The following is a 27,519-nucleotide window of genomic DNA, read 5'->3' on the forward strand; positions in this document are numbered from 1 at the left end:
CCCAACCCAACCCAGCTCAGCTCAGGAACAGCCCTCAAATGCTGCCTTCTCCAGCTTCTGTTTACTAGAAAAAGTAGGCCCCAAGATCTGCTCCTTCTAATCACTCAAGATCTGGGATTCCTACGCCTTGAATGAGATGCTCACTCCACAAAGAATTTGTGTTCTCTCAGTGTTTCCAGGAAATTTCCCAGGGCTGTAAGTTACAGATGAGGTAATTTCCACATTGGATGTTCATCGTATTGATGAAATCACAGGTCTGGACCCTCCCCCTTCTCCCCCTCTACACTGCCTGCCCCAAATCATTAAGCTGTTTTTCCTTAAGTCTAAATCTGCCTCTCTCCCTCTTGTCCCTGATTTGGTCTTCTTGGGCCAAAGCAGAAAGAGTCTAACCATTTTTTCCATATTAGAAGATTGCTCTCTCATTCTGTCCTCTGTTCTTCCCAGTCCCCAAACAGGCAGAATACCTCTATTTCCTGTAACTGATTCTTATATGGCACAAGCTTCTGCCATCTTGCTTCCCTTCCTTTAGTTCAATGATTCTCAATCCAGAGTCCACAGATTTCAAGGGATCTATGAACTTGACAGTCAAAAGTTTTTCAAATTTTTATTAGCCTCTAAGTCTAACTGAAAGTTAGCATTCATTTACTTAATGTTTTTGTTCAATGCCAAAGGAGTCCTTGCCACAACAAACATGATGGGGCCCTGCCTTCGACATTCTCACTTACCAGGGTCCTTCCTAAAATATCCAGCCCAGATCTGAACACAATACTTGGTCCAGACTTGGTCATGATGGAGCCTGGTGAACTAGGATTTTCCTCATTCTGGACATTATTCAGTCTAATATCAGCTACTTCTCTTTTTCTGGTCCTTCTCCATTATATTAATAGTCACATTTATGGTTTTAGTGGGTGTAACTGCTTCATTCACTGGCCTCGCAGTTCACTGGATGAAGGGTGGGCTGACAGTGTGTCTCCAGGAACCCTCCTGTGGTTCAGGACAGTGATAAGTCTGGAGACTGGGCTGGACAAAGGCTAATGGAAAGAACCAGGAATGTTTATTTAGCCTGGACAAGAAAACATCTGAGGGGGACACAGTATCTATCCTTACATATTTGAAGGCCAAATTAATATTTCTTTTTCATTTTACTTTTTCAAATTCATATTTCTAAAGAACTGATCAGAGACTGAGTGATCTGAGACTACCCTGCTTAACAGTCTTCAGGGGCTCCCTGCTGGTGACGAGGAAACGAGCCTTTTCATCTTCTACTGAAAGCTCTGTATGATCTGAATCTAGATGACAAGTCCCCTTCCCATCTTCTAAACTCTGGCCAAATCGGCTTATCTGCTTTCCCCTAAGCTGATCTTTCCTCTTCTGTCTCTATGCCTTGGCAGAGGCCTAAAATGCATTCCTTCTTCATCCCCCCTTCTTGGGATCCTTAGCTTCTTCCAGCACTCAGTTCCTGTCACCTCTTATGGGGAGTCTTTCATGATTTCTCCTACTGCCGAGCGTTCCCTCTTCAAAAGATTTTATATTTCTTTGTTTTTATATGTTCTATTTTTACATTTCTTTGTTTCCTCCAATAGAATAAAAGCTCCCTGAGGGAAGGGCCTGTTCTTTTTTTGTGTGTGTATCCTAAATGCCTTGGAATCAATCAATGAAGCAACAAATATTTATTAAAGCATCTATTGTGGGCCTGCTATTGTGCTGGGGACATAGAGAAGGCATTTTGTGATTATTTATGAAATTGAGTTGAAGTTTGCTCGGTCTGCTTGGTCCCAGATGGCAGAAGTAGACACAATAAGCAGGAGGCAGAGAGAGACGGATTTGGAACCAAACTAATGACAATGAAAACTTTCTAAAAACGAAGCTGTGCCCTGGTGATGGACTGGGGATACCGAATGCAGGCAGCATACACTGCTCTGTTCTGCTTGACTATAGACGTCTGTCTTTTTTTTCAATGGGGGGAGGTGGAAGGGAAAAAAAAAACCAACCCAATTTTTCTTAAGTTGGAAAAAAATAAAATAAACTTTAAGAAAAGGAATGAGAGCTGTCCCCCATATAGTGGGCTCTTTAAAGAGCTGGTGAGCTCTCTCTCCTGGAAGGATTCAGGTTGGGGCTGTTACTTGATCAGGTACAGGCTGAGTGAGATGGTCCCGAAGGCCCCTACAGCTCAGAGAGTCTGGGATTCTTTGCAACGTTTTCTGTTTGCAAGCATTACTCAGTCCATTTGTATCATGTGCAGCTGGTGGGACCTTGCTGTAAACAAAATGGAATCCAGCTCCGAGGGCCAAGAAGACCAGAGGGTGGAGTTGAAGGGAAGCTTTTGGGTCATCCATCAGTGGCTGTGACAGAAAGGGATGAGGGAGAGCTCCCCTCCTCCCCCCCAAGGAGCTATATCTTTGTCCCTAATTCTCCTGACTGGGGAAATCTAAACCATGCTGGCAAGTTCCATTTGGAAATAAACAAAAGATTCTCTTTATTAAGAAAAATTTTTTCTTTTTTGGAGGGGGTGTTTGGAGCCTGCAAAAAGCCCTGGCAATTCAGTGTGGGAGATGCCTAAGACGGCCAAATTCATTTCTGCCTCGATTGGTAAAGAATTACGAAGACCCATACTGGAAGGAACAAGTGACCTCCCCGGGGGTCACTGTCTGTGTCACCTACGAGATGAAGTAGAGGATGGGGAGGGAGGTCCTGACAGGTCACTCCTCTGGGCTTGGGTGTTAATCTTTAAAGACCAGCATGTGAGGGCTTCTACCACCCCTTCCAGCTCCAGACCTATGATCCTGGGCCTTTGGCTTTGGGTCCCTCATCTGGAAAAAGGAGGGGCCTCCGTTTGTCCCTAAGGTTTGCTCCAGCACCGATCTCAGATCCTAAGGCACTTGTCTGGTTCTCAGCTTCCTCCTCTGGAAAGTGCACATCCCTGATCCTATTCTCTCCCACAGGGCAGCTGTTGGGAGTCAGGTGTGCTCAGGGATTCCTTTCCATGGTCAGGACTCACCTGAGCTAGAAGAGAGACCTGTCCTGGTCATATGAATAACAACAGCTCCTGTTTACACAGAGCTTAAAGTTTACATTTCATGTATTATTTCATTTCCTTCTCACAACAACCCTGGGAGGCACGCGCTATAGCCATCATATTCTTATTTAAAGGCGAGAGAAGCAAGGATCAGAAAAGTGATGTGCCTGGGGTGACAAATATCTCAAGCAGGATTTGAACTCAGGACACGGCTCCAATTTCAATCTACTACCCTTGATTGCCCGTAGGTGGTAGTGGAGGGAAGATGGACCCAACAATGAAACCATTTGATCTTTATCTTTCCCCCTTTCCCAGGACGTCTATTAGCACAGTAGTTGAAGGGGACCACCACACAGCTTGAATTTAGGTGGTTCTGCCTGCTAAGTCCTCGCTCTCCAGACTAGACACACCCAGTTATGGTACAAAGATTCCACCCCCTTCCCATGTAATGGCAGGGCATCCCAAAGCGCCCTTAAGAAAGGAGCAGGGATCACAGATCATGGATCGAGAAATGGAAAGAATTTCCCACGTCAATCAGCCCAACCTCCTCATTTTCGGCTCTAGCAGGCTAAGTGACCTGTCTGAGATCATATAACTAATAAGCAACTGCCAAGATTGGAACCTAGTTCCTTTGACACCCAAACTAGCCTCCTTCCACTTCACTGCCCTCCAGCTAAGACTAAATGCCAGCCAGGAGGCTTAATTCACAATTCTAGTATTCAGGATACTAGACATAATAGAACACCCTCTGAATTTTCATGGCTGCAAATGGCAAAAACCCTCAACTCCACCAACACCATCTCTAATAAAAATTCCACTTGCAGGAGAATCTTTTTTTCTTTTTGGAAAATGAAAAAATAATGCTTCACTCCGCACTCAGAGCTCGTCAGTCCTCTCTCTGGAGGTGGGACCTCTGGAATTGTCTTGGATCATTGTATTGATTGGCTTTCAGGGTTGCTCACCACTATGATTTTGCTGATACTGCGTACAATGATCTCCTGATCCCGTAGCAGATTCTTAAAAAGAAAATAGGTGCCCACTACTTACTGGCCAACCAGCCAAAGGAATAGGCAGTGGCGAAGACATCTGCACATTCTCTAAAAATGTGCTCTGCCCTCCACCCAAGTGCGACTGTGACAGTGCCGGGGAAGGGGCTGGGCCTTGTGTCTGGCTCTCCACAGCTGCTGCAATGAACTTCTCAGCTTATTCCTCAGGGACTTTCACAGCCCTGAAATCAGGAGGTGAGGAGGTAAGGGTCAGAGGTGAGGTGCCTGGAGGATCATTTCAGCTCATTGAAATGCAAGGTCAAATGAGGAAGATGGAGTGGGAGGAGGTGAGGGAGGCCGGGGAGGGGCAGCTGAGACCATCCACCTGCGGTCAGTAGCTTTTAATTCTAGCCCAGGAGAACCAAACTCAGCCCATTTCTCTGGTATAGATGGGCTCGGTCAGCCCATTTCCTAAATCATGGTTTGCCAGGCACAAATGAAAAAAGGGAGGAACCGAAGAAATGCCCTCTATATGCATCGAAATGACTTAATAGTAATGTAACTAACTAGTTACTAAGCATGACTTGTGGATATCCCTGCTTCATGTGGTTTCTAGCAAAACACTGAATTGTTTTTTTAAAGAGGGAGGACAAAGGCATCCAGACAGTACAAAATCTATATGCTTCAACTAAACCAGGGATGTGAAAATGGATTTTGATATGTTCTCCAAGTTATCTGCGGTTAGATCTAAGATGGTCCTCCATGACAGAGGGGAGAGATTCTCCTTTGTAACTCTGTGTTCTAGGGCCTTTCAGCTGCTAGTACCAAACCCCCAAACAACTCTGCACCTGCTTTGTGTGTGTATGTATAAGCAGGCTGTCACCAGCTGGCCAACCTGTAAGGTTCCTGAGGGCAGGGAATGGTAATTCACTTTTACCTTTGTACCCTCAGTGCCTTGGGCATATGTGTGTGTATATGTGTGTGTATGTGTGTGTGTACACACATGCATATATGTACATCTATACACATCTATATATGTAAGTATACATGTATATACACATACGTGTATATATTATATGTAGTGCCATATAGCAAGTATATAGTAGGCATTTAATCAGTCTTTGCTAATTGATCCTAGTTAGAAGGTCACAAGATAATAAGATTGCAGATTTAAAAGATGTAAGGGACCTTTCAAGGTCATCTCTAGTCTAACAGATTAATTTTACAATTGAAGAAACTGAGGCTCAGAAGGGGTAGTCACTCAAACAGTATCACAAGGTAGGAAGAGGCTTGGGCTGGGATTTAGGGGGCCCTGGGTCCAAATCCAGCAAGCTTTCCATAGCATCTTGCTGACTCCTAGTCACATGCATTCATTTTTTGCCCCACTGATGGAATTTAAGCCCCATGAGGGCAGGGACTGTGTCTTGCTGCGCTTTTCATTGCTCCCAGTACTGATCACAACACTCTGCCCACGGGAGGCAGATGGTAAGTGTTTACTGGTTTGATTGGCTATTGTATGTTGAAGTCCAGGTGCGCCTCTGGTGTCCCCCATCCCAGAATTTCCTCATTTTCCCAAAGCTCAAAGTCGGAATGGACCTCAGTAGCCACCGAATCCAACCTTGTCCAGTCTCTGCTCATCATCCCTGACAGGCGGCCATTGGTCTTTGCTTAAAGGCCTCCAGTGAATCTCAGGGGGGAAGGGCCCTTAGAAGCCAACCAACCCAACTCCAACCCCCACCACAAGCCATCCCACAACAGCCTCAAAAAGTGGCCATTCAGACTTTGCTATGAACAATGGAGAACATGTGATTTGGTTATCCCAGGACTTCTCACCATCCGCTTGTCTCCAGGAAGATGGGCTGTGTATCCCACACCGATATTTGTAAGTCTCCCAAGGTGGAAGGAAGTAAATCATATTGCTTGCAAGTCAGGCAGTGAAATCATTTAGTAAGCAAAAGTTACAGCAGCTGTGTCTTCTTTGTCAACAAATCAGGTCCTTGCCAAGCCAAGTGATTCTTGTAATCACCCAAATGCAAATGGTAATTCAGTTTTAAATGGCTTTTCAGACACTGTGATACTGGGGATCAGGAGCAGGGATTGGGGTATGGGTGGTCAGGAGGGGTGGTCTGTCTCATTTGTCATCTTAAAGACTTGTCTTTACTGTTCTGCTGGGGAAGTTTTCTCCTTTGACCAATGATTAAAAGAGGGCCCAGCCCTAGGCCCAGTCTTTGTTTGGGTCTACCTTCGGAGGATTAACTGGTACTGCCATTTGTAACCCTGGTAGGGAAATATTAACATTCTTCTCTAAATCAACAACTTTGCTTAATTGCTCACATTTCAGGGATCAAAGTAAATAATAAAAAACTGTTGAAATAACCATCGTCTTTCTGTTGTGTCTTGGTGATTATGGATATCATTCATTAGAAGTGCAAGGGCCCCCAGGATCAGTGTGAGGGCTGGATGGGGCCCTCCAAGGCCATCCAATCTGGCCCTTTCATTTTACAGAGAAGGAGCCTGTAGGCCAGAGTGACTTGTCCCAGGTTCCTCAGGTCCCAAGTCACAGGCTCACAGACTGAGCTCAGCTGGGCCTCTTACCCTCTCTGCCATGAAGCAGTGAGGAGACTCCTGCATCGAGCCCGAGGCTGGACGAGGAGACTGCCAGGGAGATCCTGGAGGGCCAAGGACTGCTTGTGTTTATTTCTGTATCACCAACACCTAGCATAGTGTCTAGCAAGAGCAGGTATTTAATAAATGCAGGCTGATTTTTTTTCCATCAAACCAACCATATTTAATTTTCTGAATGCAATTATTCAGTTCAAGCCTCTTCCTTCCTCTGTTACCCTACACAGACACTCAGCATGCCACAATGCAGAGAATGCTGACTCTGAAGATGGGCAGCCCGGGGTCGAATCCCATTTCTTTCTTATACATTTGTCACTGTGGCCAAATCACTCACTCTCCTTGGACCTTAGTTTTTTCCTCTGTATGGCAACAACCACAGCGTGCCAGGCACTGTGCTGAGTGCGCGGCCTCTAGAGCTGGGATCCTTCTATTGAATAAACACACGTTGATTGATTTATTGTCCTATTTTTAACATTTTCATGAAACATCAAAAGGTCATCTCTGCTTCTCTCATGGAATTTAATTTAACAAGCATCCATTAGGCACCTACTATATGCCAGGTGCTGGGTGAAACAATCTCCATCCTCAAGGGACTTACGATTTATTGGAGATTTGAAAGTGCGTTAGTGGCCCTAGTGTGACCTCTTACTTTCAACATTCTCCGCCAAAGATATTCCAGACTATGCTTCAGCACCTTCAGTGATGGGGGACTCACTCCCTGGAAGGCAACCCTTCTCACTGTATTAAAAAAATCCTTTCTGATCAATGGATCAGAATCTTCCTTTCTATTAACTTCTATCCATTGGCATTTGTTCTGTCCTCTGGAGAGCAACAGGCAGCATCGATTTCTTACATTTTCTATAGGAAAATGAAGATAACTTTACAAGACAGCTGGGGATGCTGGGCCTGGAGTCAGGAAAATCTGAGTTCAAATCCAGCCTGAGATACTTACTAGCTGTGTGACCCTGGGCAAGTCACTTAGCTTCTGTTTGCCTCCATTTTCTCAACTCTAAAACAGGGATAATAATAGTACCCACCTCACAGGATTATTGTGAAGACAAAATAAGATAATAATTGTAAAGCACTTTAGCACAGAGCCTGGCATGTAATAAACAATAATTGCTTCCTTCCTCCTTCCCTCTCTCCCTTCCTTCCTCTTTCCTTCTCTTCCTTCCTCCCTCCCTCCCTTCCTTCCTTCCTTCCTTCCTTCCTGCCTTCCTTCCTTCCTTCCTTCCTCTCTCCCTCCCTCCCTTCCTTCCACTAACTGGCTGCCTGAGGGGATCCCAATTTTAATGCTTGTTAAAAGTGAGGTCTTGGAAAACATACTTAACTTCTGTAAGCCTCAGGTTCCCCCTCTGTAAAGGCAGGGGGTCCTCCAAGGTCCTGTCCAGTTTTAACTGGATGATCCTGTGATCCTACTGGACCACATTTCTTTGCCTTTGTTTTCTCTTTTGGAGACCAGCTGGACAGTCCCCATGGGCCTGCTGAAAGATAAGAAGGCTATACCAGCCACTCTGGGGCTCTTGGTTTCCAGTGGGTTAATATGTATCCAGAACGTATACGTATCTGTCCTTTCAACTCAGATACCTTCAGAATCAAATGAGGGACTGCTTGTGTCAGCTCTGGGAAGACAGGTCACATGCAAAGTCACTAGTTGGCAAACTGCTTCCAGGTCTCCTTAGTGAAAAATCTCCTTTCTTTTATGAACAAAATATCCCCTCAAAAGAGAGCAGTGCATTTGGAGACGTAAGCTTGTCTAAACTCTGAAAATCCCTAAGGACCATTCTCAGACATAACGGCAATTTATCAATTTGCCTGCGATATGAAAGATGCTGAAATAATTTTGCTTTATGATGAATTTTTATGGTCAAAGCAAGGGTATATCCATAAGTACCAGTGGTATCTTGATAATACATGGAAGATTTCTTCAAGATAGAAAACACCACGGGGGCTACCAATATATATTTTTTATTTTTATTATTTATTTATTTAATGAATTTATTTATTTTTTGCTTTTTGGAGGGGCAACTGGGGTTAAGTGACCTACTCAAGGTCACGTGGCTAGTAAGTGTTAAGTGTCTGAGGCCGCATTTGAACTCAGTTCCTCCTGATTCCAGGGCTGGTGTTCTATTCACTGTGCCACCTAGCCACCCCACTACCAATATTTTTTAAAAGAAACCACTTATGGGTGTCTGTCTATGTGATGTCAGATATCAGAAACTAATATATAGTCATGCCCAGATGGCCGAATTGTACAGTATCTGTCTAATATCATATATAAGTCTATGATATCAGACATACATAGATTTAGGGAAGGGTGGCTGGGAAAGGGGGTGGCTGTCTTCAAATATTTGAAGGACTACTGCCTGCAAGAAGGATTTAATCTGTTCTGCTTGTCCCCAGCCAATAGAATAAGGAGCCATGGAAGGAAACTGGAAGGAGGAGAGTTTAGGCTAGATGTGAGGAAGGCTGTCCCCACAGGGCAATAGGTTGCCTTGGGGGTAGAGGGTTCCTCCTCAGTAGTGGCTTTAAGGAAAGGTGGCCAGACTACTTGTTAGGAATGTTACAGAAATTTCCCCAATAATAAATGTTTGTTTGATGACTGACTTCAGAATTCTGTGACTTTGCAATTTTTATATGAATACCTGTATTTCTTAATTTTTATCCCTTAGGCTTGGGATTATGATGGAAACTTCGTTAGGCAGCTGGAGGGGTGTAGTGTGTGTGACAGAGCTGGATGTAGAGAAAGGAAGATCTGAATTCAAATCTGGTCTCTGACCCTTATAGCTGTGGGACCCTGGGCAAGCCACTCTACCTCTGTCTGCCTCAGTCTCCTTGCCTATAAAATGGGGACCATGACAGTATCTAACTCCCCGGTTATAATAATAGCACAACCCCAGGTGGTTGTGAGGATTAAATGCGATATTTGCAAAGAACTGTATGACATATTACTTGCAAAGTGTTATATAAACACTATTATTATCATACACACAGAAATGTAATTATATCATCATAATTAGACCTGGAAGGGACCTCAGAGGCCAGTCAATTTAACTCTTTCATTTTACAGCTCAGGAAACTGAGACCCAGGGAGGGGTCACTGACAGGGACCAGAAAAGGTCCTCAGAAGCTCGCTAGCCCAGCTCCCTCATTTCACAGATGAGGAAACTAAGGTCCAAGGAAGGAAAGTGATTTGCTCAGGCTTATACAAGGACTATAAACAAATAAACTAGAATACAGGGTCGTAGATTTGGAGGTCGTGTCATTCAAGCCTCTCATTTCACAGATGAGGGAATGCAGTACCATGGTGGGGGTTGGGGAGGGGGGCTATGTGTCACAAAATGAAAGGGTTACAGATGTAGGGATGGAAGGGACCTTTGAGTTCATCCAATGGGGCCCCTTGATTATACAAATGGGGAAACTGAGGCTCAGAGGAAAAGCAAATGACCCCAGATCCCAATGAGAGTAAATGACAGATTCACTTGGACATGAACTCAGCTCACTACTCTTAACATGCCACCAGAGGAAGGAAGGCATCTGCTGTATGGGACTACCAGGCTGTACTATCTCTCTTATAAGGAACTATAACCTGGATGGAACTCAGGGTTGGAGTTCAACATTGTGGATTATTGCCTGTGCAAAAACCCAAAGTGATTGTTCAATATAATTGGCAAGCTGCAATTTTTTTTTTTGGGGGGGGGGAGATGGCTGGTTGGTACTTAACAGGTGCAGAAAAATACTTGAAAAAGTGTGAGAAACAGAACAAAAGAAAACCAAAAAATCCAGGAGAGCCGTTGTCTCTGCGAGGTCAGCTTTCTGGAACTATAATGGAGAAACCCGAGTGGTCGAAGACATTAACAGCACATCCCGAAAGCCTGTTTCCTCTATTTTGGTTGATTGTGGGGAGCTTAAAGACATTTTTCAAATCATAGGGAAGATTTGGGCAGTGCAAAGTCAGCACTGAACTTGGAGAGTTTTATGGGAGGCGCTGAAGAGGGAGGCTTCCATCCCAGGGCTGGGACGGGAGCTGGATTCCCACGGATGGAGGAAGAGGTTGGGAGGGGAAGAGTTAATTCTCCCTCCTCCTCCTCCTCCTCCCTCCTTACCTCTCCCTCCCCCCACTCCCACCCCAGCTGCCTGAACTGCTGGTGTACTTTCTGTGACCCTGTTTAATGCAGGGAAGGTCTCAAAAACAATGTCCTGCAACCTGTACTGTTGACATAGTCATAAAATAGAACCCTTTACACATGGAGCAAACAGTCCCGGCGCGGCAAATCCATCCTGCTTATGGGTACCTTGTCACTTCTTACAGGCAGAGATTAATAGGAAGCAATAGAGGAAGCCTCTGGAGGTGACGTGGGCATGCACTGGGAACACACAGAGAAAAGCACAGACCGTCTCTGACACAGTGGTGGTGTTTGGGTGGAAGCACATGCGGGAAAGGTGGGTCCCATGCCCACTTCAGACAAGAGAACAGATGCTTGGGTTCCCCGCCTGAACTGAGAAACTTCTTTCTCTCTCTCCCCAGTGATGGAGATCAGTTTTTGCAGAGTTCCAAATTCCTTGACTCGGTTTACCTTTTGACTGCAAATGCCTAGCATTGTCTCTTAGCTGGTAACGGCCATTTTGAAATAACTGTATTGTTTTAACTATTTTTTTCACCCTGAAAGCCAGTTGTGAAATGATGCTAACACAACAGCTCACTCTATTCTGGGACATGATACCTGACCCCATATCATGGTCTATTATAAATGTTGCCTGCCCACCCCCACCCCCCACTTAGTGCACCTTACATCTGGCTTGAATTAGTCACTAACAAAACTGCCAACAACTATTTTTTGGACCAACCCCAAGAATTCAATAGGGCTCATAAAACTTTGTCTTTTTCCCAAAGGGCCAAACAACAAACACAAAAAGGTCGGCCTGGGCTCCTGATTCCATTATGAAAACCCCAGAGCCACTGGTTTCCCAGTTCCCAGAGTCAAATCAAGCAATAAATGACTTGCTTTTGCTCAAGTGTGGCTGACTTCCTGGCTCAACTTTTTGGGGAGAACAAGGTAAGAGATTCGGAACAGCAGTTACCTGGAAGTTTTCCATACCATCCCCTGAAGCAGCCCTAGCAGGGAAGCTTTCTCCTTCTAGTCCCTAAACGTTACAGGCAACATTCTTCCTTCACAAGTTCTAAGGACACACAGGGGATTAAGGAAGCGGGACTGACTGGAGATGAGCGACTCTGCAGAAGGATGGGACAATGCGGCTGGCTGTGCGGAGAAACCAGTGGAAATGCACCAGATACAGAAAAGATGAGATCGGCCCACCTGTGTCTGTTGAGGGATATTTACAAAGCTTGGATCCCGGGGTCCAACACTGACGAATCGGTTTGCGGGGGAGGTGCTGGGTGTCGAGTAGGCTGTGAAGGGAAGGGACACATGCTTTCAGGAAGCAGCTTCAGAATGCACACAAACAACACCACAACACACATTCTCAGAGCCCAAGCAGCTGATTAACAGAGAAATGGGCACACGTTTTAGCTAGCGAGGTTTTGGGGCTAGTGAGAGCCGTCCAGAAAATAACAAAGAAGGGGTAAGTGGAGGTGGGGGGCAATCGTTCTTCAAATGACTGGTAGGTAAAGATACATTTTTTAGGGGCATCTTGGCTTCCTCCCCCTCCCCCCGACCTCTTACCACTGAACAAATTAGGAAATTACAATGCACTGGCAAAGAACTCCACCTGAATTTTACCTGAGTGCTTGCATGAAGCACCCCTGGCCTTTAGAGCACAGGGAAGAATGAAATGAAGTCAGAACAGCAAAGCTGTTCATTTAACAACCTGGCTTTTTACCCTGATGCATTTCTGAAAGTCACAAAATATTGGTGTAATGCTATAATCTGGATAAAGCCTTAAAAAAATCAGGAATTCAATAGGTCTAGGGGAAGAATAAAAAACCCACTTTAAACACCCTACCTTTCTAGGGCCCACATGGTGCCTAGCATCTTTCTGACATGTCAATTGGAGCCTCCAGAAATGGGAACCCTCACCACCTGCACGTACATCCCACTGAGTGCCAGCAAAACTACAGCTGTCCAGCTGCCATACTGAAAAACCTTCATCCTTCCTCTGCTCTCCACAGTGACCTCAACATTTTTGCCATTTTCAAGGGTTCCATACTACTTTCATTCAACTACATTAATGCAATTTAGAACTGGGGTTCATGAAATTATTTTTAATAATGTATTTTGATAACTTTATTTCTATACAATTGATTTCCTTTTACAATTCTGTGTTTTATTTTATGTGTTAAAAATACTATTCTGAGAAAGGATCCATAGGTCTCATCAGACTGACAAAAGGCATCCTTGACACAGAAGTTTCCAAACATCAGATTTAGTGGGTTCCCTTACTTTGTTCTGTTGTCACTGATTTTTACTCCTGCTGTGACAAATCAATGCAAGCTCATGGCCAGGAGTCCTATAGGATAGGGAAGTTTGGATGACTAGTGACCTTCACCTTTGGAGGAAACATCAACATTGATGAACTCACAGAAAATAGGGTCACAGAACTAGGTAGGACTGGGAGGAACCAGAGAGGTTAATAATGAAGAGATTGTACTAGAAGGCCATAGCTCTAGGGATGGGAAGGACCCAAGGGGACATCATGTCCAACTCCCTCATTTTTCAGGGGAAGAAACTGAGGCCAAGGCAGTTTAAGGTCACATAGGAAATATCTGGATAGGAGCCAGAGGAACAGTGGAGTAGCTGGTATGTGAATTCATTCACCTAATAATAACAGGCTCCCAGGATGACAGAGTTAGACCTGGAAGGGTTCCAGAGTCATCTAGGTCCAACACTCTCATGTTACAGATGAGGAAACTGAGGTCCAGTTTCCCCAAGGTCACCCAAGTAGGAAGTGGCAGAGCTGCCGTGTGAACTTGCCCCCTCTGGCTCCAAAACCCAGGGCTTTTCAATCATGAGCACAGCTTGGGGAGGGCAGGTGGCTTTTAGGAAGGCCTTCTGACTTTAGTTCAAGAGTTATAAGGGATGCCGTGTCGATATTCTAAGATTATTAACACAGTGCCTGGCACAGTAGGTTCTTAATAAAATGCTTGTTGACTTAAGGACCACAGGGGGGAAAAGGGCACTTTCTGTTAACCAGATCAAAATGAAAGCACTGTCTCAAATTGAAGCCAGCTCTCTTACAGAAAACACCAGAGAGTTAGCCTTTTATGGGAATTCTGCTGTAACAACTATGACAAAATCATTTCCAAAACACCTAAAAACAATTCAAAAGCAACATTCTTTCTTTGGATTAACTGTAAGCTATGCCTTCAAATACAAGGGTGACAGATTCAGTCATTTTTGAGAGCAAGGGTAATAGTCCACTTTGTTTTAAAGCATTTTGCCAGATTATTTCCCACAGGGAATGGAGAGTAGGCCTACCCTATTTCTATTTTTTTCTCATAGAAATACGTTCCCAGGTCTTGTTTCCTTTGTTAGATACATCCTGAGATGAGATTTTTTACCATGACTAACATAAGTGCCCTTATAGTCTTCCTTGGTAGGTTGTCATGCTTTCCAGTTGGGCACAGGGATATTTTAAAAGTTACATTAAATGGCTATTTTGTGGACAGGGCTGGAAAAACCATTCATTGTGTAAATTATTCCTAGTAATAATTTTCCATGTAATGAGAGAAACAGGGTAGCTTTAGTAGGTGCCAGTGGAATACTTTCATAATGAATGTTTTGTTGTCGTAGCATTTCTGGCAATGGGATTTGGTGTGTATCTATACCTTTCTTTTTCTTTTTTGATTTTTAAACATGGACAGTTAGTATGCTGCAGAACACCCAAAGGCCTACAGGAAGATCTGTAGCAAAATGCACAGATGGAAGGAAATGGATAAAAATGGACACAGATGAGAAGGTATGGATGGGATCTGATTGGCAGCAGTTCACATGGGGGAGGACAGGAACTAGTGGAGGGAGATGAGATGAGATCACAGATTCACGAAGCACTGAATCATTTAAAGGTAGCGTATGGGGTATTTTGGCATCTACTGGAAAGGTGTAATTTCAGAGGACCAACAGTGATAAGGTCCTAGGTCTAGAGCTAGAGGCCTATGGCCAAATACCCTTATTTTATAGATAAGGAACCTAAGGTCAAGGGTGGGGATGTAACAGGATAACTGGAACCTAAATGTGGAGCTGGGAGGGATCTTGGAGGCCTTCTGGCATAATTCTCTCATTTTTAGATGAGGAAACTGAAATTGTAGGTGAAGTGACTTAGGATAATGAGATCTTAGATGTAAGGCTAGAAGGCCCTCAGTGGTCATCTAGTCTAATTCATTTTACAAAGGGGAAAAACAGAGGCTCAGAAAGGGTGACTTGCCCAAAATCATATAAGTAGTAAATAGTTGAAGCAAAATTTGAACATAGGTCTGTCTCTGTATCCAAATCCATTATCTTTCCCCCCTTATACCAGGTTTCTCTCTTTTGCATCCCCAAGTAGAAGTTTCTGGAGAAAACTTGTAATTCTTTTAAGGGAAAAAGCAGGGATTCCCCCCCCCCATTTTTTCTGGGAAAGCAGACTGAGAAAGGGTACTCTGCTGAGTTGAGACCTTCCTGTTTTCAGCCTTCTATCTCTGGTTTCAAGTGGACAAATTTTAAGAAATTTCAGGAGCAGCACATGTCTCTGAATTGCCAGCTCCTGGCACAGTACTAGGCCCACAGTAGGTGATTAATAAATGCTTGCTGAATTAAATTTAGTGTCCTGGGTGGCCTAGGGCTGCCTTGTATGACAAAAATTCTCCTCACTATAACCTTAATTCAACTGAACAATTCATGAGGGAAAAAATGGAGATGGGAAGAGTATTAGGGAACATTGAAAGAAATACCCTTTCAGGCTGGTTAGCAGGTTAGGACATTATTCATTCTTTCACACTTGAAATGTTAGATGGGTTAAGAAAGAACATGAGGGGAATGTAAGTTAAGGTGAGAGTTTCAAACTAAAGCAAAGCAGCTGGTGATTGGGAACCCCCATCCCATTAACCTCTGGTTTTGAGACCCCAGCAAAACATTGTAGAACTCCAATTAGCCCACACAAGCTTAAATGGTGGGATTTCCATAGACAGTGTGGCACAGCAGAGATGTGGCCATCCCTGGAGTCAGAGGATCTGGATTCAAGTTTTACCCCTGAAATGTGATGGCTATAGGGTGACATCCAATGACCTATGCTCCTCGTGCCCCCACGCAGCTTATAAGGTTGTAAGCTATAGACCGGTGGACAAAATTTGTATCATTGGACAGTTTCCACACTAGGAGCTCTCCCGATTGATGAAATCACAGGTTTGGACCAAAGGAAATAAAAGAGAAAAGAAAGGAAGAGGAAATGGAAGAGAGGAGACCAAAAAGAAAAAAAGGAAAGAAAATAAATGAAAAGGAAAGATGATAAAGGGGAAAGAAAGAAGGTAAAGAAAGAAAAATCTCTATTACTGTTTTCACAAATAAGGATTTCTGATTTTTTTCTGCTTTCTTTACTGTGGCATCTCTTTCTTCAACACTAGAAATATGAATTAAATACCTAGTATATGCATGAGCACTGTGTGTGTGTGTGTGTGAGTGTGTGTGTGTGTGTGTGGGGTGAGGGAAGCTTGGATTATAAACTTGAGAGCAGGGACTCTTTCTTCTCTTTGTTTCACCAGCACCTAGCACAGTCAGTGTCTCGTATACAGTGGCACTTAATAAATACTTCTTGAATTGTGGCACACAGTAGACACTTGATAATTGCTTCTTGAATCGATGTCCTATACCAGTCTGATAACCCCACAAACTGGGCTCCACTTTCTCACTGGTTGGTAAAAACAAAACTCTCCCACGCGATTCATTTCCACGTTTAAAACAAACGACCCATCGTTCAGCTATAGGGAGCCTTGTGTGTGTTTGGTGAAGCTCCAAGAAGATAGCTCACTGAAACGGCCCCAAGTCTGGGAGGCAGGGTCTGAGCGGGGCTGTCAGCCTCAGCTGGCCATTCAGGCTGTCTGGGAAAACAAAGGGAGCTCAGGGAAATGCACTCTGTAGAATGGCTGCTTCTGGAAAAAGAGGGGACCAGGGAAGAAGTGAAGGGACTCAAGCTGACTCTCCACCATTTCTGCTGTGTGCTGCCATATTGGGCCACTCTGGCACTTACAGCTGGATGGGTTCTGTAAGCTGGGATGATGTTATGGCACTGAAACAATGGGGTGGGAGGAGAGGGGACACTCTCTTCCTGACTAAGGACTCAACTTTCTCTAGTCATGGCCACAAACACTCTGCTTAGTCCAATAACATGACCAATCGGTGCAGTACAGAGCTTATTGAAGCATCTGTGGGAACAGTGACTCCCTTCTGGGGTGTGTGTGTATGTGGGGGGGAGAGAATAAGCATTTTAACAGCCCCTACTATGCTCCAAGAACATGACAGGTGCTCTACAAATGTGTGAAACATCAGCATTCCATTTGATCTGTAGACTACTTTGAGGCTGCAAAATGATTTTTGGACATACTGATTCTCACAACTCAACTTGCTGTCCCATTTCTTCATAATTCTTCCTCTATTTTGACTGCAGGAAATCAAAATGTAAAGATGTATTATTTGAGAAACCACTCATGAAATTCAGAAGGACTAAGGATCATAAAAAATTAAGAGTTCAAAGTGATGTACATTAGAGGTCACTCTGTTCAATCATTTCATTTTCCAGATGAGGAAACCAAGGCTCAGAGAACTTAAGAGACTTGCCCAAGGTCATGATGCTAATAACTGGCTGAGATAGGATCTGAACCCAGGTCTTTTGACTTCAAATTTAGAACGTCCTTACTGTACCCTTCTCCCTTCTTGTGGAAAATGCTCAAAGTCCTTCCCTTGGAGGTCTATGCACTTAGTAAAATTATGCTGTCACTGCTCATAATACTTTGGGCCCTCTTCTTTTAGAAATGCCTTTGGGACAGGATCGAAGTAGAGAATAGAACAAGTGGGGAGCAGGATAGGATGGAGGGAAATATAGTCAGTCTTTCACAATATATCCACTATGGAAATGTTTTGCGTAGCTACATGTGTACAACCTATGAATTGCTTATCTTCCCAGTAAGGAGGGTGACAAGGGAGGTAGGGAAAGAATCTGGAATTCAGAGGTTTAAAATCAATGTTTAAAAAAAATATATATTATTATTATTTTACATGTAACTGGGAAATAAGATATACAGGCACTGGGCCATAGAGATCCACCGTGCCCTACTGAAAAGTTGGAGAGGGGATGGGGGAAGATATGGGAGAGAGCAGATTGGGGGAGGGGATGTTCAATAGGATTGCTGTTTTAGGGTGGAGGGTAGGGGAAAAATGGGGAGAACATTTGTAACTCAAAACCTTGTAGAAATGAATGATGTAAACTAAAAAATAAAAAGAGAGAGAAAAAAAGAAATGCCTTTGAATATAGTTTAGTAATCATAAGAAGCAGGTCAGAAAGTATCTTAATGCTTATTAGCAAATTAAGATACTTTTCCCTTGGTCAGCTCAAATTGGGACCATGCCATAGAAGAAATTGTTCAATCACTTGGGACATGTTTAGTCTGGAGGAGATAAGACTTGGGCAAAGGGGGGGGCAGAATTATTTAGCTATATTAAATATTTGAAGGGATGTCACATAAGAGGGATTGGAATTGCTCTTCTCGGTCTTAGAGGGAGCAAAAAACAAGGAGAAGCCGTAAAGAGGCAAAATAAAGCTTGATGTCAGGGAAAAAAATTACTAACAATTTGTTGTTGAATTGTTTCAGTTGTGGTCAACTATTCATGAAGCCATTTGGAGTTTTCTTGGTAAAGGTCCTGGAGGGGTTTGCCATTTCCTTCTCCAGCTTATTTTACAGATGAGGAAACTGAGAAAAACTGGGTAAAGTGACTTGCCCAGAGTCACGCAGCGAATATCTGAGGACAGATTTGAACTCAAGTCTTCCTAACTCCAGACCCTGAGCTAGCTGCCCTAGGTGTCCTCATGGGCTGCCTTGGGTGGTGGAGGTTCCTTGGCACTGGAGGTCTTCTCCTGGAGGCTGGATGACCAGTTCTAGAGGGGGATCTGGTAAAGCACAGGGTCAATGAGATGATATCTGAGTTCCCTTCCATCTCTTTAGACACCATGATTCTTTGAAGTAACTTTTGGAGGAGAGTGGAGTCCTTTGATGGCTTTTGCTGAACCTGATTCAGGGACATCACAGCAAGCTGCGGTCTGAAACTTCAGGCAGTTCTTTTCTCTTACCCTTCAAACAGAAAGGCTTTCCCGGCATCCCCAGCAGCTGTCTCATCAGCACTAGGAGTTTCCCCTTAGGTTCTGATTTTAAACAAGATCTACCTGTCTTCAAAAGGCATGTGCCTACCTGTTCCTTTATCTCCTCCTCTAATCCCTGACCCCACCGTGGCTTCCCAATTTGGAAAAAAAAGCTGTGGCTTCGATGGGGTGCTTGGAATACTCAGTGATCCCGAATACACTAAATCAGCATTTTCCCATCTCGGCTAGGAATCTTGCACATTGCCTTTAAATGCAATTATGCGATCCTCATCTGAGCAGGGGTTTCTCCTTAACCAGTTATTTCTGATATTTTTAAGGCTTGTGTGACTATAAATGAATGATAATTTAAAAATAAATAAGGGAGGCAGCTTGCGATAACAAAGAACAATTAAAAAGAGGCAGGAGAGCCACAGAATTATCCCCAGCTTAACCACTAACTAGGTTGGTGACATGGGGCAGGTATGAGGACTCTCCATGCTTTGATTTTCCTGATCTGTAAAATACATGGCTTGGACTCAGTGAAACTTCCAGTTCTAAATAAAAAATTCCATAATCCTAACCGCTAGAGCTCCATGTGCCAATCAATCAACTTAACCAGCATATACTGAGCTTACTTTGTGTCAGACACAATATAGGCACTTTCTAGGAATCTACATCAGAACTTACACATCCAAATGGGTACAGTCCTTCAAAGTAGTCCCCTTGGGGAGACTCTCCACTTATTCCAATGAAGCTTACCCTGTTCAAAATCTTTTAGGGACTCCCTTAGTGAATGGATCATGGATTCAGAGCTCAAAGGAATCTTAGTGTTTACTCTCATCTTACTTCACAAAGGAGGAAAGTGCAACCCAGGAAGGTTGGAGTAACTTTCTGAAATTCATACAGGTAGTATGTGACAGTCAGGATTTGAACTCAGGTCCTCCCAAATCCAGTGTTCTTTCCATTGCACCAAGACCATTATCTTTAGCTACATAGGAAAGTCTTGACAATAATAGAATGAGATACTCTCCTTTGGCCAAATGCCTTCTTATTTCTTGCTCTTGGGGGAGCTAGGGGGCACCAGAGAGCATAACGCACTGGGACTGGAGTCAGGAAGGCTCATTTTCTTGAGTTCAAATCTGGCCTCAGATACTGTGTGACCCTGGGCAAGTCACTCCACCCTGTTTGCCTCAGTTTCCTTATTTGTAAAATGAGCTGGAGAAGGAAATGGCAAACCCCTCCAGTGTCTTTGCCAAGAAAATCCCAAATGGGGACATGAAGAGTAAGATGAAGCTGGAATGACTCAACAACACCACCAACAGCTCGCCTCCTCTCCCTGCTGGTTCAGCTTCTACTCTCTAAATTCTAGGCCCATGCAAATGCTGGCCGGAGCTAAGAGGTCTGGGGAGGAGACATGGACAGTAAGGGGTGTCTGGGCTTGGCTGAGGTGGGGGACACAGGGCTTCAGAATGGCAGGAAGCAGGCAAAAAGATCACAGTCCATCTGGGTGCTGCTCCTGCACCTTGGGACGGAAGGTTGGGACTGCCTGGGCCTTGTGATTGGATCAGGACTGCCTGCCTGAGTTACTGATGGCAGGCCCCACGCTCCATTTGGGAACATCGTGCCCCAAAGCATACCTAGCTCTGGGTTCTCCAGACATGGAGAAGGAAGGTGAGCGGAACAGGAGGAAAAAAATCCACTCAAGTCCAGTGGTGATGGAAGGGGAAATCTCAGTCCAGAGAACTCCCAGGAACCCCAGAGAAAGGGACCCCGTGGAGGAACTTGGAAAAAAGAGGAAGCTCAGAGTGCTGACCATCCATGAACCGTGGCTGGCCTGCGATCACCTGGGGCGCACGGCTCTAATCCATGCTGCAGGGCAGCGGGTGAGGATGGGCCACCACCACTGCCCTTCCTGCAAGGGAGTAACAACCTAGGAAGAGGCCTCGGACCTTGATCGTCTGGCCAAGCCTGCAAGCTCCTAGAAGGTGGAAGGCCCTCCACTGTCCTGCTCTGGGTAAGCCCTTCTGGTGCTACTTCTGTGGGGAGAGGAGAAGAGGGGACAAAAGCTGCCGATGGGAGTCCACATGAAGGAAGGAAGGCTGCCGGATCCTGCACGAGGCCGGGATGCTGAACCTCTTGGGCAGTCGGGTGAGGCCAATGGATGCCTGGCCGAGAATAATGCTTTTAAGTGCTAGAAACCTTTGGGCTGGTTCATAGGAACAGATTCTGCCCTACAAGTGAACTTGGACCAGAGGAAGGTGGATTTAAACCTAGCTTTTTCCATTACATGATAAAAAGAACACAAGACCTCCTCCTTGCTGCCTCCCCCACCATACACACATGTCTACAATACACTCATGTATAAACATACACACACAATCACATGCAAACTCCCCCAAAGCCATCTGAGTTATCATGGTACCTATTAAAGGGGGACTGATGGGACTTCCCTGATGCCTGATGCTCTCCTCTCCAGTAATCTAGTAGTGCTTTTCTTTGTCCTTGTCTACACAGGGAAAGTTGTGTCTGGTGGATGTGGTGACCAAACTTCCCCAAAGCCGAAGCAGACCGTGGGACCTGACGAGCCCTGAGGGCCCTCCAGCTCTAAAGCTCTGATCTCACAGCCTATTGACTGGGCATGGTCGCCCAGAATGGCTTTCTTCCATCTGCTCTGTGTGCATCTCCTATCTACCTGTGAATGTATCTGTCTCCTATTAGAATGGAAGCTCCTTGAGGGCAGGGGCTGTTTTCACTTTTTCATCATGTCTCCAGGGTAAACGCTTATTAAATGTTTGCTGACTGACTGATTGCTAGCAAAGCAGAGTCCCGGGCTGCTGTGATACAATGACATCAAATTCTTTTTTTTTCTGAAGAACAGAAAATTCAAGCCTCACACAAACAGTCATGCTGCTTTCCAAGCAACTCAGCAGTATGAGCTGAAGGCTCTACATTCAAATGGATTAAAGAATAGAGCAGAAAGGCCAGGCCTTCTAAACAGATCTGAAAGATGATTCCTGGTGGTTCTCAAGTTAGGCAGGGAAAAATACGAATGAAGAGCCTTCCATGATGCCTCTGGCTGAGTCAGTCTTTGGGAGGAAGAACCACCCCCAGCCTGCCCCCGTACCACCCAAAGGGAGACGGGTGCTAGGCTGCCTCCGCTGTCCCAGCTTCTCAGCAGAGCATTTCCATCATGATAATGCTGCCAGCTAGAATGGAGGCATGGCCCATGCTGAGTGACAGTTGTGTTCCTCCAAGGAGGGGCAGGGAAGGGAAAAAGCCTATGCTGTGATTTCCAGGTTACCACGGTTCTGTAATGGGCACTGCCTTTAGGGTAAGCTAGCAGAGGGGCAGCAGTGTCAAGGCAAATAACAACCCACATTCATACAGTGCCGTGAAAGCTGTAGAGCGATTTTGTATCTGCTAGGTTGCCTGAGTGACTCACTGTTCCCCTTTTACAGATGGAGAAACTGAGGTTTTTTGAGGTTAAACAACTTTGGACAAAACACAGCCCCATTTTTCTCATCTGTAAAGTTAGAAGTTTGGACTAGATTTTTAAAAATTTCCAGCTTTTAACATAATGCTGAGAACACAGTAGGTGATTAATAAATGCCTACTAATTGATTTGATCCTTTGATCAAATGCAGCTAAATCACAGAATCACAGAGGGTGTAGGTGGAGGGACCCTCAGAGCGCAGTCAGGCTGGATGCCATATTTTAAAAGGAACATTAAGAAACAGGTGTAGAGAGGAGGGTAAGCTAGGTGGTAAAGGTCCTAGAACATGTAACCACAGGTGCAAGTGAGAAAGAGTCAAACTGAGGCTAGAAAGCAGGAAAAACTGAGAGCTATCCACGAGTGAAGTCCTGAATTCACCCTTACTTACACTCTTCAGGGAAAGCCTGGATGGCCCTGGAGGTCCTTTTCAACTTGGATATTCTTTTATTTGGTAAATTTCACTAATCACAGATTTAGAGCAGGGAGGGCCCTCAGAGCCTTTGAATCCAAACCAATCATTTTTCGGACAAGGAGAGGGAAAGAAGTGATTTACCCAAGGTCACATAGGAAATAAGTGGTAGAACTAGAATTTCAACTCAGGTCAATTAACAAGTATTTTTTTTTAAACAAAGAATTACATTTTCTAAAAACAGATTCTTACTGATATGTGTTCTTTTTAAATCACCTAGATTTCTCCCTGTATCTCTCTTTCCCTTCTCCAAGAGCGCTCTCTTATAACAAAGACTTTTTTTTTGATGAAAATAAATAATCTTTTCCAAGTAGAAAGGATTCTTAGAAACCACCAATTTCAACCCATTCATTTTAGAGAAGAAACTGAGGCCTGTGGCCATGAAGTAACATAGCCAAGGTTGTGAACATGAGAAAGCGGGTGAATGGCGGTGTCAGAGAAACAAAGAAAAACGGCAAAACCAGCACTAATCTCTGAGGACCAAGGTTCTGTCTGCTCTCCACCAGACTGTCAGGGTAGAGAAACTGTATAAACAGATGCAGGAATGTTTTAATAAATTGTCAGCTAAACCCCATTAATCTGGCCCCTTCCAAATGAGGCTCCTTGTATTATGTTTTATGAATGGAAGGTATTTGGGAAACGATCAATTGCCCAGTGAATGAATAGGGTGACTAATTACCAAAGAGAAATACTTTTTCTAATCTTTTGTTTAAACTATAGTGGCATTTATTATAAAAAGATGCTCCTGAGAGAACTTTCATTTTTAATACATGCAGGAGCTGTCAGAGGAAATGCTAGTTACTCTCTAAATAAAATGCATTCATTAAAGTAAATGAGCAAAACCTAACTCCTGGGCATGGTCGGAAAGGTAAGAAGACTAAGGAGTGATGCTGGCTTTCCACTTGTTCAGACATTCCTTTGGCACTGACAAACTGGCACGAAGCAGTCAGGGGTAGTCACTCTTTTCTATAGATGCACAGGTCATCTGCTTTGACTAGAGTATCAGCTTCTTGAGGGCACGGATTATTTTCACATTGTATTTCCAGGGTTTAGCACAGTGCCTCTCACACAGTAAGCCCTTAACAAATGTTTGTTGATTGTTTGATGGGCAAGGGTGCCTTCTCCATAGGATGTTAAACAGTTGTAGCTTTAACATATCCCTGGACTTGACTGAAGGTTTTAATTTTCTTCTAGACCACAGAATCAGAGATTTAGGGCTGGGAGAGACAGTAGATATTATCTAATCCAGCACTTTCCCAAGTAAGCTTCTTAGTCTCCTGGGGTTCCCTGAGGTCAAAACTATTGTAATAATAATACTAAGATAGTATTTGGTTATTAAAATACTCTTTCCTTATTCAACTCCATATCTGCGAGAGGTCAGGTTTCTTTCATTTATTTCAACTATATATATATATATTTATAGTCTAAATTTGGGAGCAGCTATGAGAATGTAGCTGTCTTCTTTCAAGCCAGACATTAAAGAACTTTGCAAAAACATGTAAGATCAAGACACTCTTTTCATGAAATTTTTGATTTGGGAAATATGGTGATTTTTTTCCATAAAATGTAATTTATATGAATGTGATGGGCTTTATTGCTATTCTAAAAGAATTAATATCCATTTAAAAATTGTTTTGATTTCTAATACAGTAAATATAGAATCCATATAACCCAAAGTTTGCTGAGTTTCTTAATAAATTTTAAGAGCAAAATGGGAGTCCTGAGTTTGAGAACTGATGTTCAAGTCCTTAAGTTTACAGATAAGGAAACTGAGTCTCAGTGAAATTAAGTGACTTTACCAAACTTAGCACAGTCTTAGAGCTGGTATTTGAACTTAGGTCCTTACGGTTAAAGCTCGATAGATGTGATGTGAACTCATTGCCATAGGGATGTGGTATGATTTTGCTTCTGTCTGGGTGGCTGGCATGGAGAGGATGTGGGACTGGGATTTATAAATGTCTCTTTCTGTTTCTGCAAACAAGGATTGAAGAAAGGATCCACGTCTTTGATGATTAGATGAAGGCATGTTGATCTCCAATAAAATATCACAGAATTCTCCCTATGGAAGAAAATGCGCCTGCGCTCCCAAGTGGGAAGCAGCATTTGGTGCCTTCCTTCTCACAAAGCTAATGCATTCCTACATCTAAGATGCAAGCCACTCCCTCGATATGTACAGTAACAATCCACCTGCCTCGTCGACAAGATCATGGAAAGAATAAATTTGCCAGATGGTGACAGCTGGTTGGAGTTTCCACTTCTATCAAGGATGATCACACGCATGTTGGTGCCCAAAGCTGAGGAGCTGGATTCGTGATTGCTAGGGGACCATGGGAGAAAGCTGGTGGTGCCTCCGTGGTGCTGGCCATTCTGTGCACAGAGCCATGCATCTCTTTCTATGTGTATGGGTGAATGTGTGATTTTGCCAGACACAGAAGATGACATTTTCATATCCTCACAGCCTGGGCAAATCCTGCCCATGGGAGCGGCCGTGTTCCCCTGTCAGCTGTCCCAGGACGAGCCCACTCAGTATTAGAGTTCTCCTTCCTATGCTTTCAATGCCTCAGGGGCACCAGCGTATGCTCACCCTGTGTCTCTCCCCTTCACTGTACCTCACTCGACCTCTAACAGGCTATGATCCATGAGAAAGTAAAGCACTTTTGATGGGTATTTGGAGCTCTTCTTCCACTAGAAAAATTATACTAACTTTCTTTCTAAAGGAACTTCTCAAAAGTTTGGGAAAAGTCCTTTCTTTCTCAGCTGGAAGCAATATTCCTTTGTCCTTCTGACTTGACACTCTAAAATGAGCCAGACGACCCAGGTTCAAGGCCTTGTGACCTTGGGCAAATGAATCAGCCTTTCTGGTCTCTTCCTCATCTAGGTGACCTCTAAGGGGCCTTCTACCAGTTCAGAAACATTTATTAAGCATCTACTGTGTACGAGGTAGGCACCTTGTGAAACATTAGGGGTACAAAGACAAAGCCCTGAAGGGGCTTTTATTCTAATGGGAGAAAGCACATACATGGGGAGAGGGGCTAGTCCTGTGAGTTCCTGGCTGGCACTCAGTATACAATGTATAATCTTGATGCGTTTCCTGAGACATTCAGTGACTGCCCAGGGTCAAGACTGACCTCCTGATTGGGCCCTCTGAGATTGGCCCCTTCACCTCCTCCCTCTCCATTCATGTTCTGTCTTCTCCCATTAGAACTGAAGCTACCAGAGGGCAAGGACTGTCTCTCTTTCTTCTTGGCTTTAAATTCCCAACACTTAGCACAGTGCCTGGAACACTGTAAGCTCTTAATAAATGTTTGTTGACTTCATTTGAACTCAGATCTTTCTGGCTTTTAGGACAACACCCTGTCCACTGTACCAGGCTGCTTCTCATGCAAACATACATATATACATAAACACGTGAGAATAGATATATAATATATACAGAATGAATAAAAGTTAACTAAGAGAGGAAGCGTACTGTCTAGAACTAAAGTTACCTGTTCAAGTCACCTCCTCAAGGATAGTAAGCATTTATATAGCACCTACTGTGTCCCAGGGCCTGTGTTAAGTGCTTTATAACTATCCTTGCAACAATCCTGGAAGGTAGGTATTATCATCATCCCAATTTTACACAGGAGGAACGGAGGCAATCAGGGTCAAATGACTTGCCCAGGGTCACACAGCTAGTAAGTGTCTGAGGCTGGATTTGAACTCAGGACCTCCTGACCCCAGACTCGTTACTCTAGCCTCTGCTTCACCGGCTGCCTCCCTGGTTCTGGATTGTACCCTCCTCGTGGTGGAGATCGATGCCTTAGTCATGTTTACATGCCCTGGCAGAGGGTCTGAACATAACAGGCCCTCCATAAATGCCGCCAGTGAATGAAAGAATGCTTTATCCTGCCGCTGAGGCATAAGCTAAATTCTATAGCTAATGGAAAGGTTTTGACTCATTCATAAAATATTTCTTTTTGGATGTTATTCAATGTCTTGCAGAGATTTTGCACTTAGTCATAGCAAGCTGCAGGATGAATGTGTTGGGAAGGATTTCAGAGATAGTTTAGACTAACTCCTCCATCTGCACAGAAGAGAAGAGATGGGGACGAGCATTTATGAAGCCCCTACTGCATGCCTGGCGCTGTGCTAAGCCCTTTCCAAAGATGATCCCATTTGACCTGGTGGATCTGGAGCTGCCGATGCCTGAGGTCATCTCGCTCATCTCCATCTCTCTGCAGACAAGGAGACTGGGGCCTGGAGAGGAGGCTGACGGGACCAGGTCACCCAGGTGACAAGGCAGGAAGCAGGGCAGGGGTACGGCTCCCAGGTGCTGTGGAGGTGTGCCACAGGCACATAAAGAGGCAACCACTTCCTCCAGGGCGCTGCCTGACCAGGAGTGCAGGCTTGTAGCACAGAGGGCAATCAGGGAGGACTTCTTGATGGTGATGGCATTTAATGGTATGGACCTAGAAGAGGCCACTAGAGGCGCCACAGGGCAAGAGCTCTGGGCCTGAGTTCAAAGTCAGCGCCAGACACTTACTAGCTGGGTGACCCTGGGCAAGTTACCTCACCTTCGTCTGCCTTGGTTTCTTCATTTGTAAAATGGGGATAGTAATGGTACCTACCCCCCAGGGTAGGTGTGAGGATAAAATGAAATAATAAAATT

The 27,519-nt window shown here is 44.3% G+C and overlaps 1 protein-coding gene across 8 annotated transcripts in view; it reads right to left on the minus strand.

Annotated features, from left to right (window-relative positions):
- LOC138164915 (nuclear factor 1 A-type) overlaps positions 1-27,519 on the minus strand; it is a 462,063-nt gene that overhangs the window by 41,724 nt on the left and 392,820 nt on the right. For 6 of the 8 annotated variants that reach the window (XM_069092877.1, XM_069092876.1, XM_069092872.1 and 3 more), the window contains one exon: positions 11,943-12,034. The exons of the other annotated variants lie outside the window; for them this stretch is intronic. In XM_069092877.1, the coding sequence (XP_068948978.1) occupies positions 11,943-12,034 (92 nt within the window). The remainder of the gene's footprint in view (positions 1-11,942; positions 12,035-27,519) is intronic. 8 annotated transcript variants of the gene reach the window in all.

Source organism: Petaurus breviceps, unplaced genomic scaffold (genome assembly GCF_028583685.1).
Source record: "Petaurus breviceps papuanus isolate PSGF00001 unplaced genomic scaffold, PetGlider_PUasm1.0 207, whole genome shotgun sequence".
Classification (NCBI taxonomy): domain Eukaryota; kingdom Metazoa; phylum Chordata; class Mammalia; order Diprotodontia; family Petauridae; genus Petaurus; species Petaurus breviceps.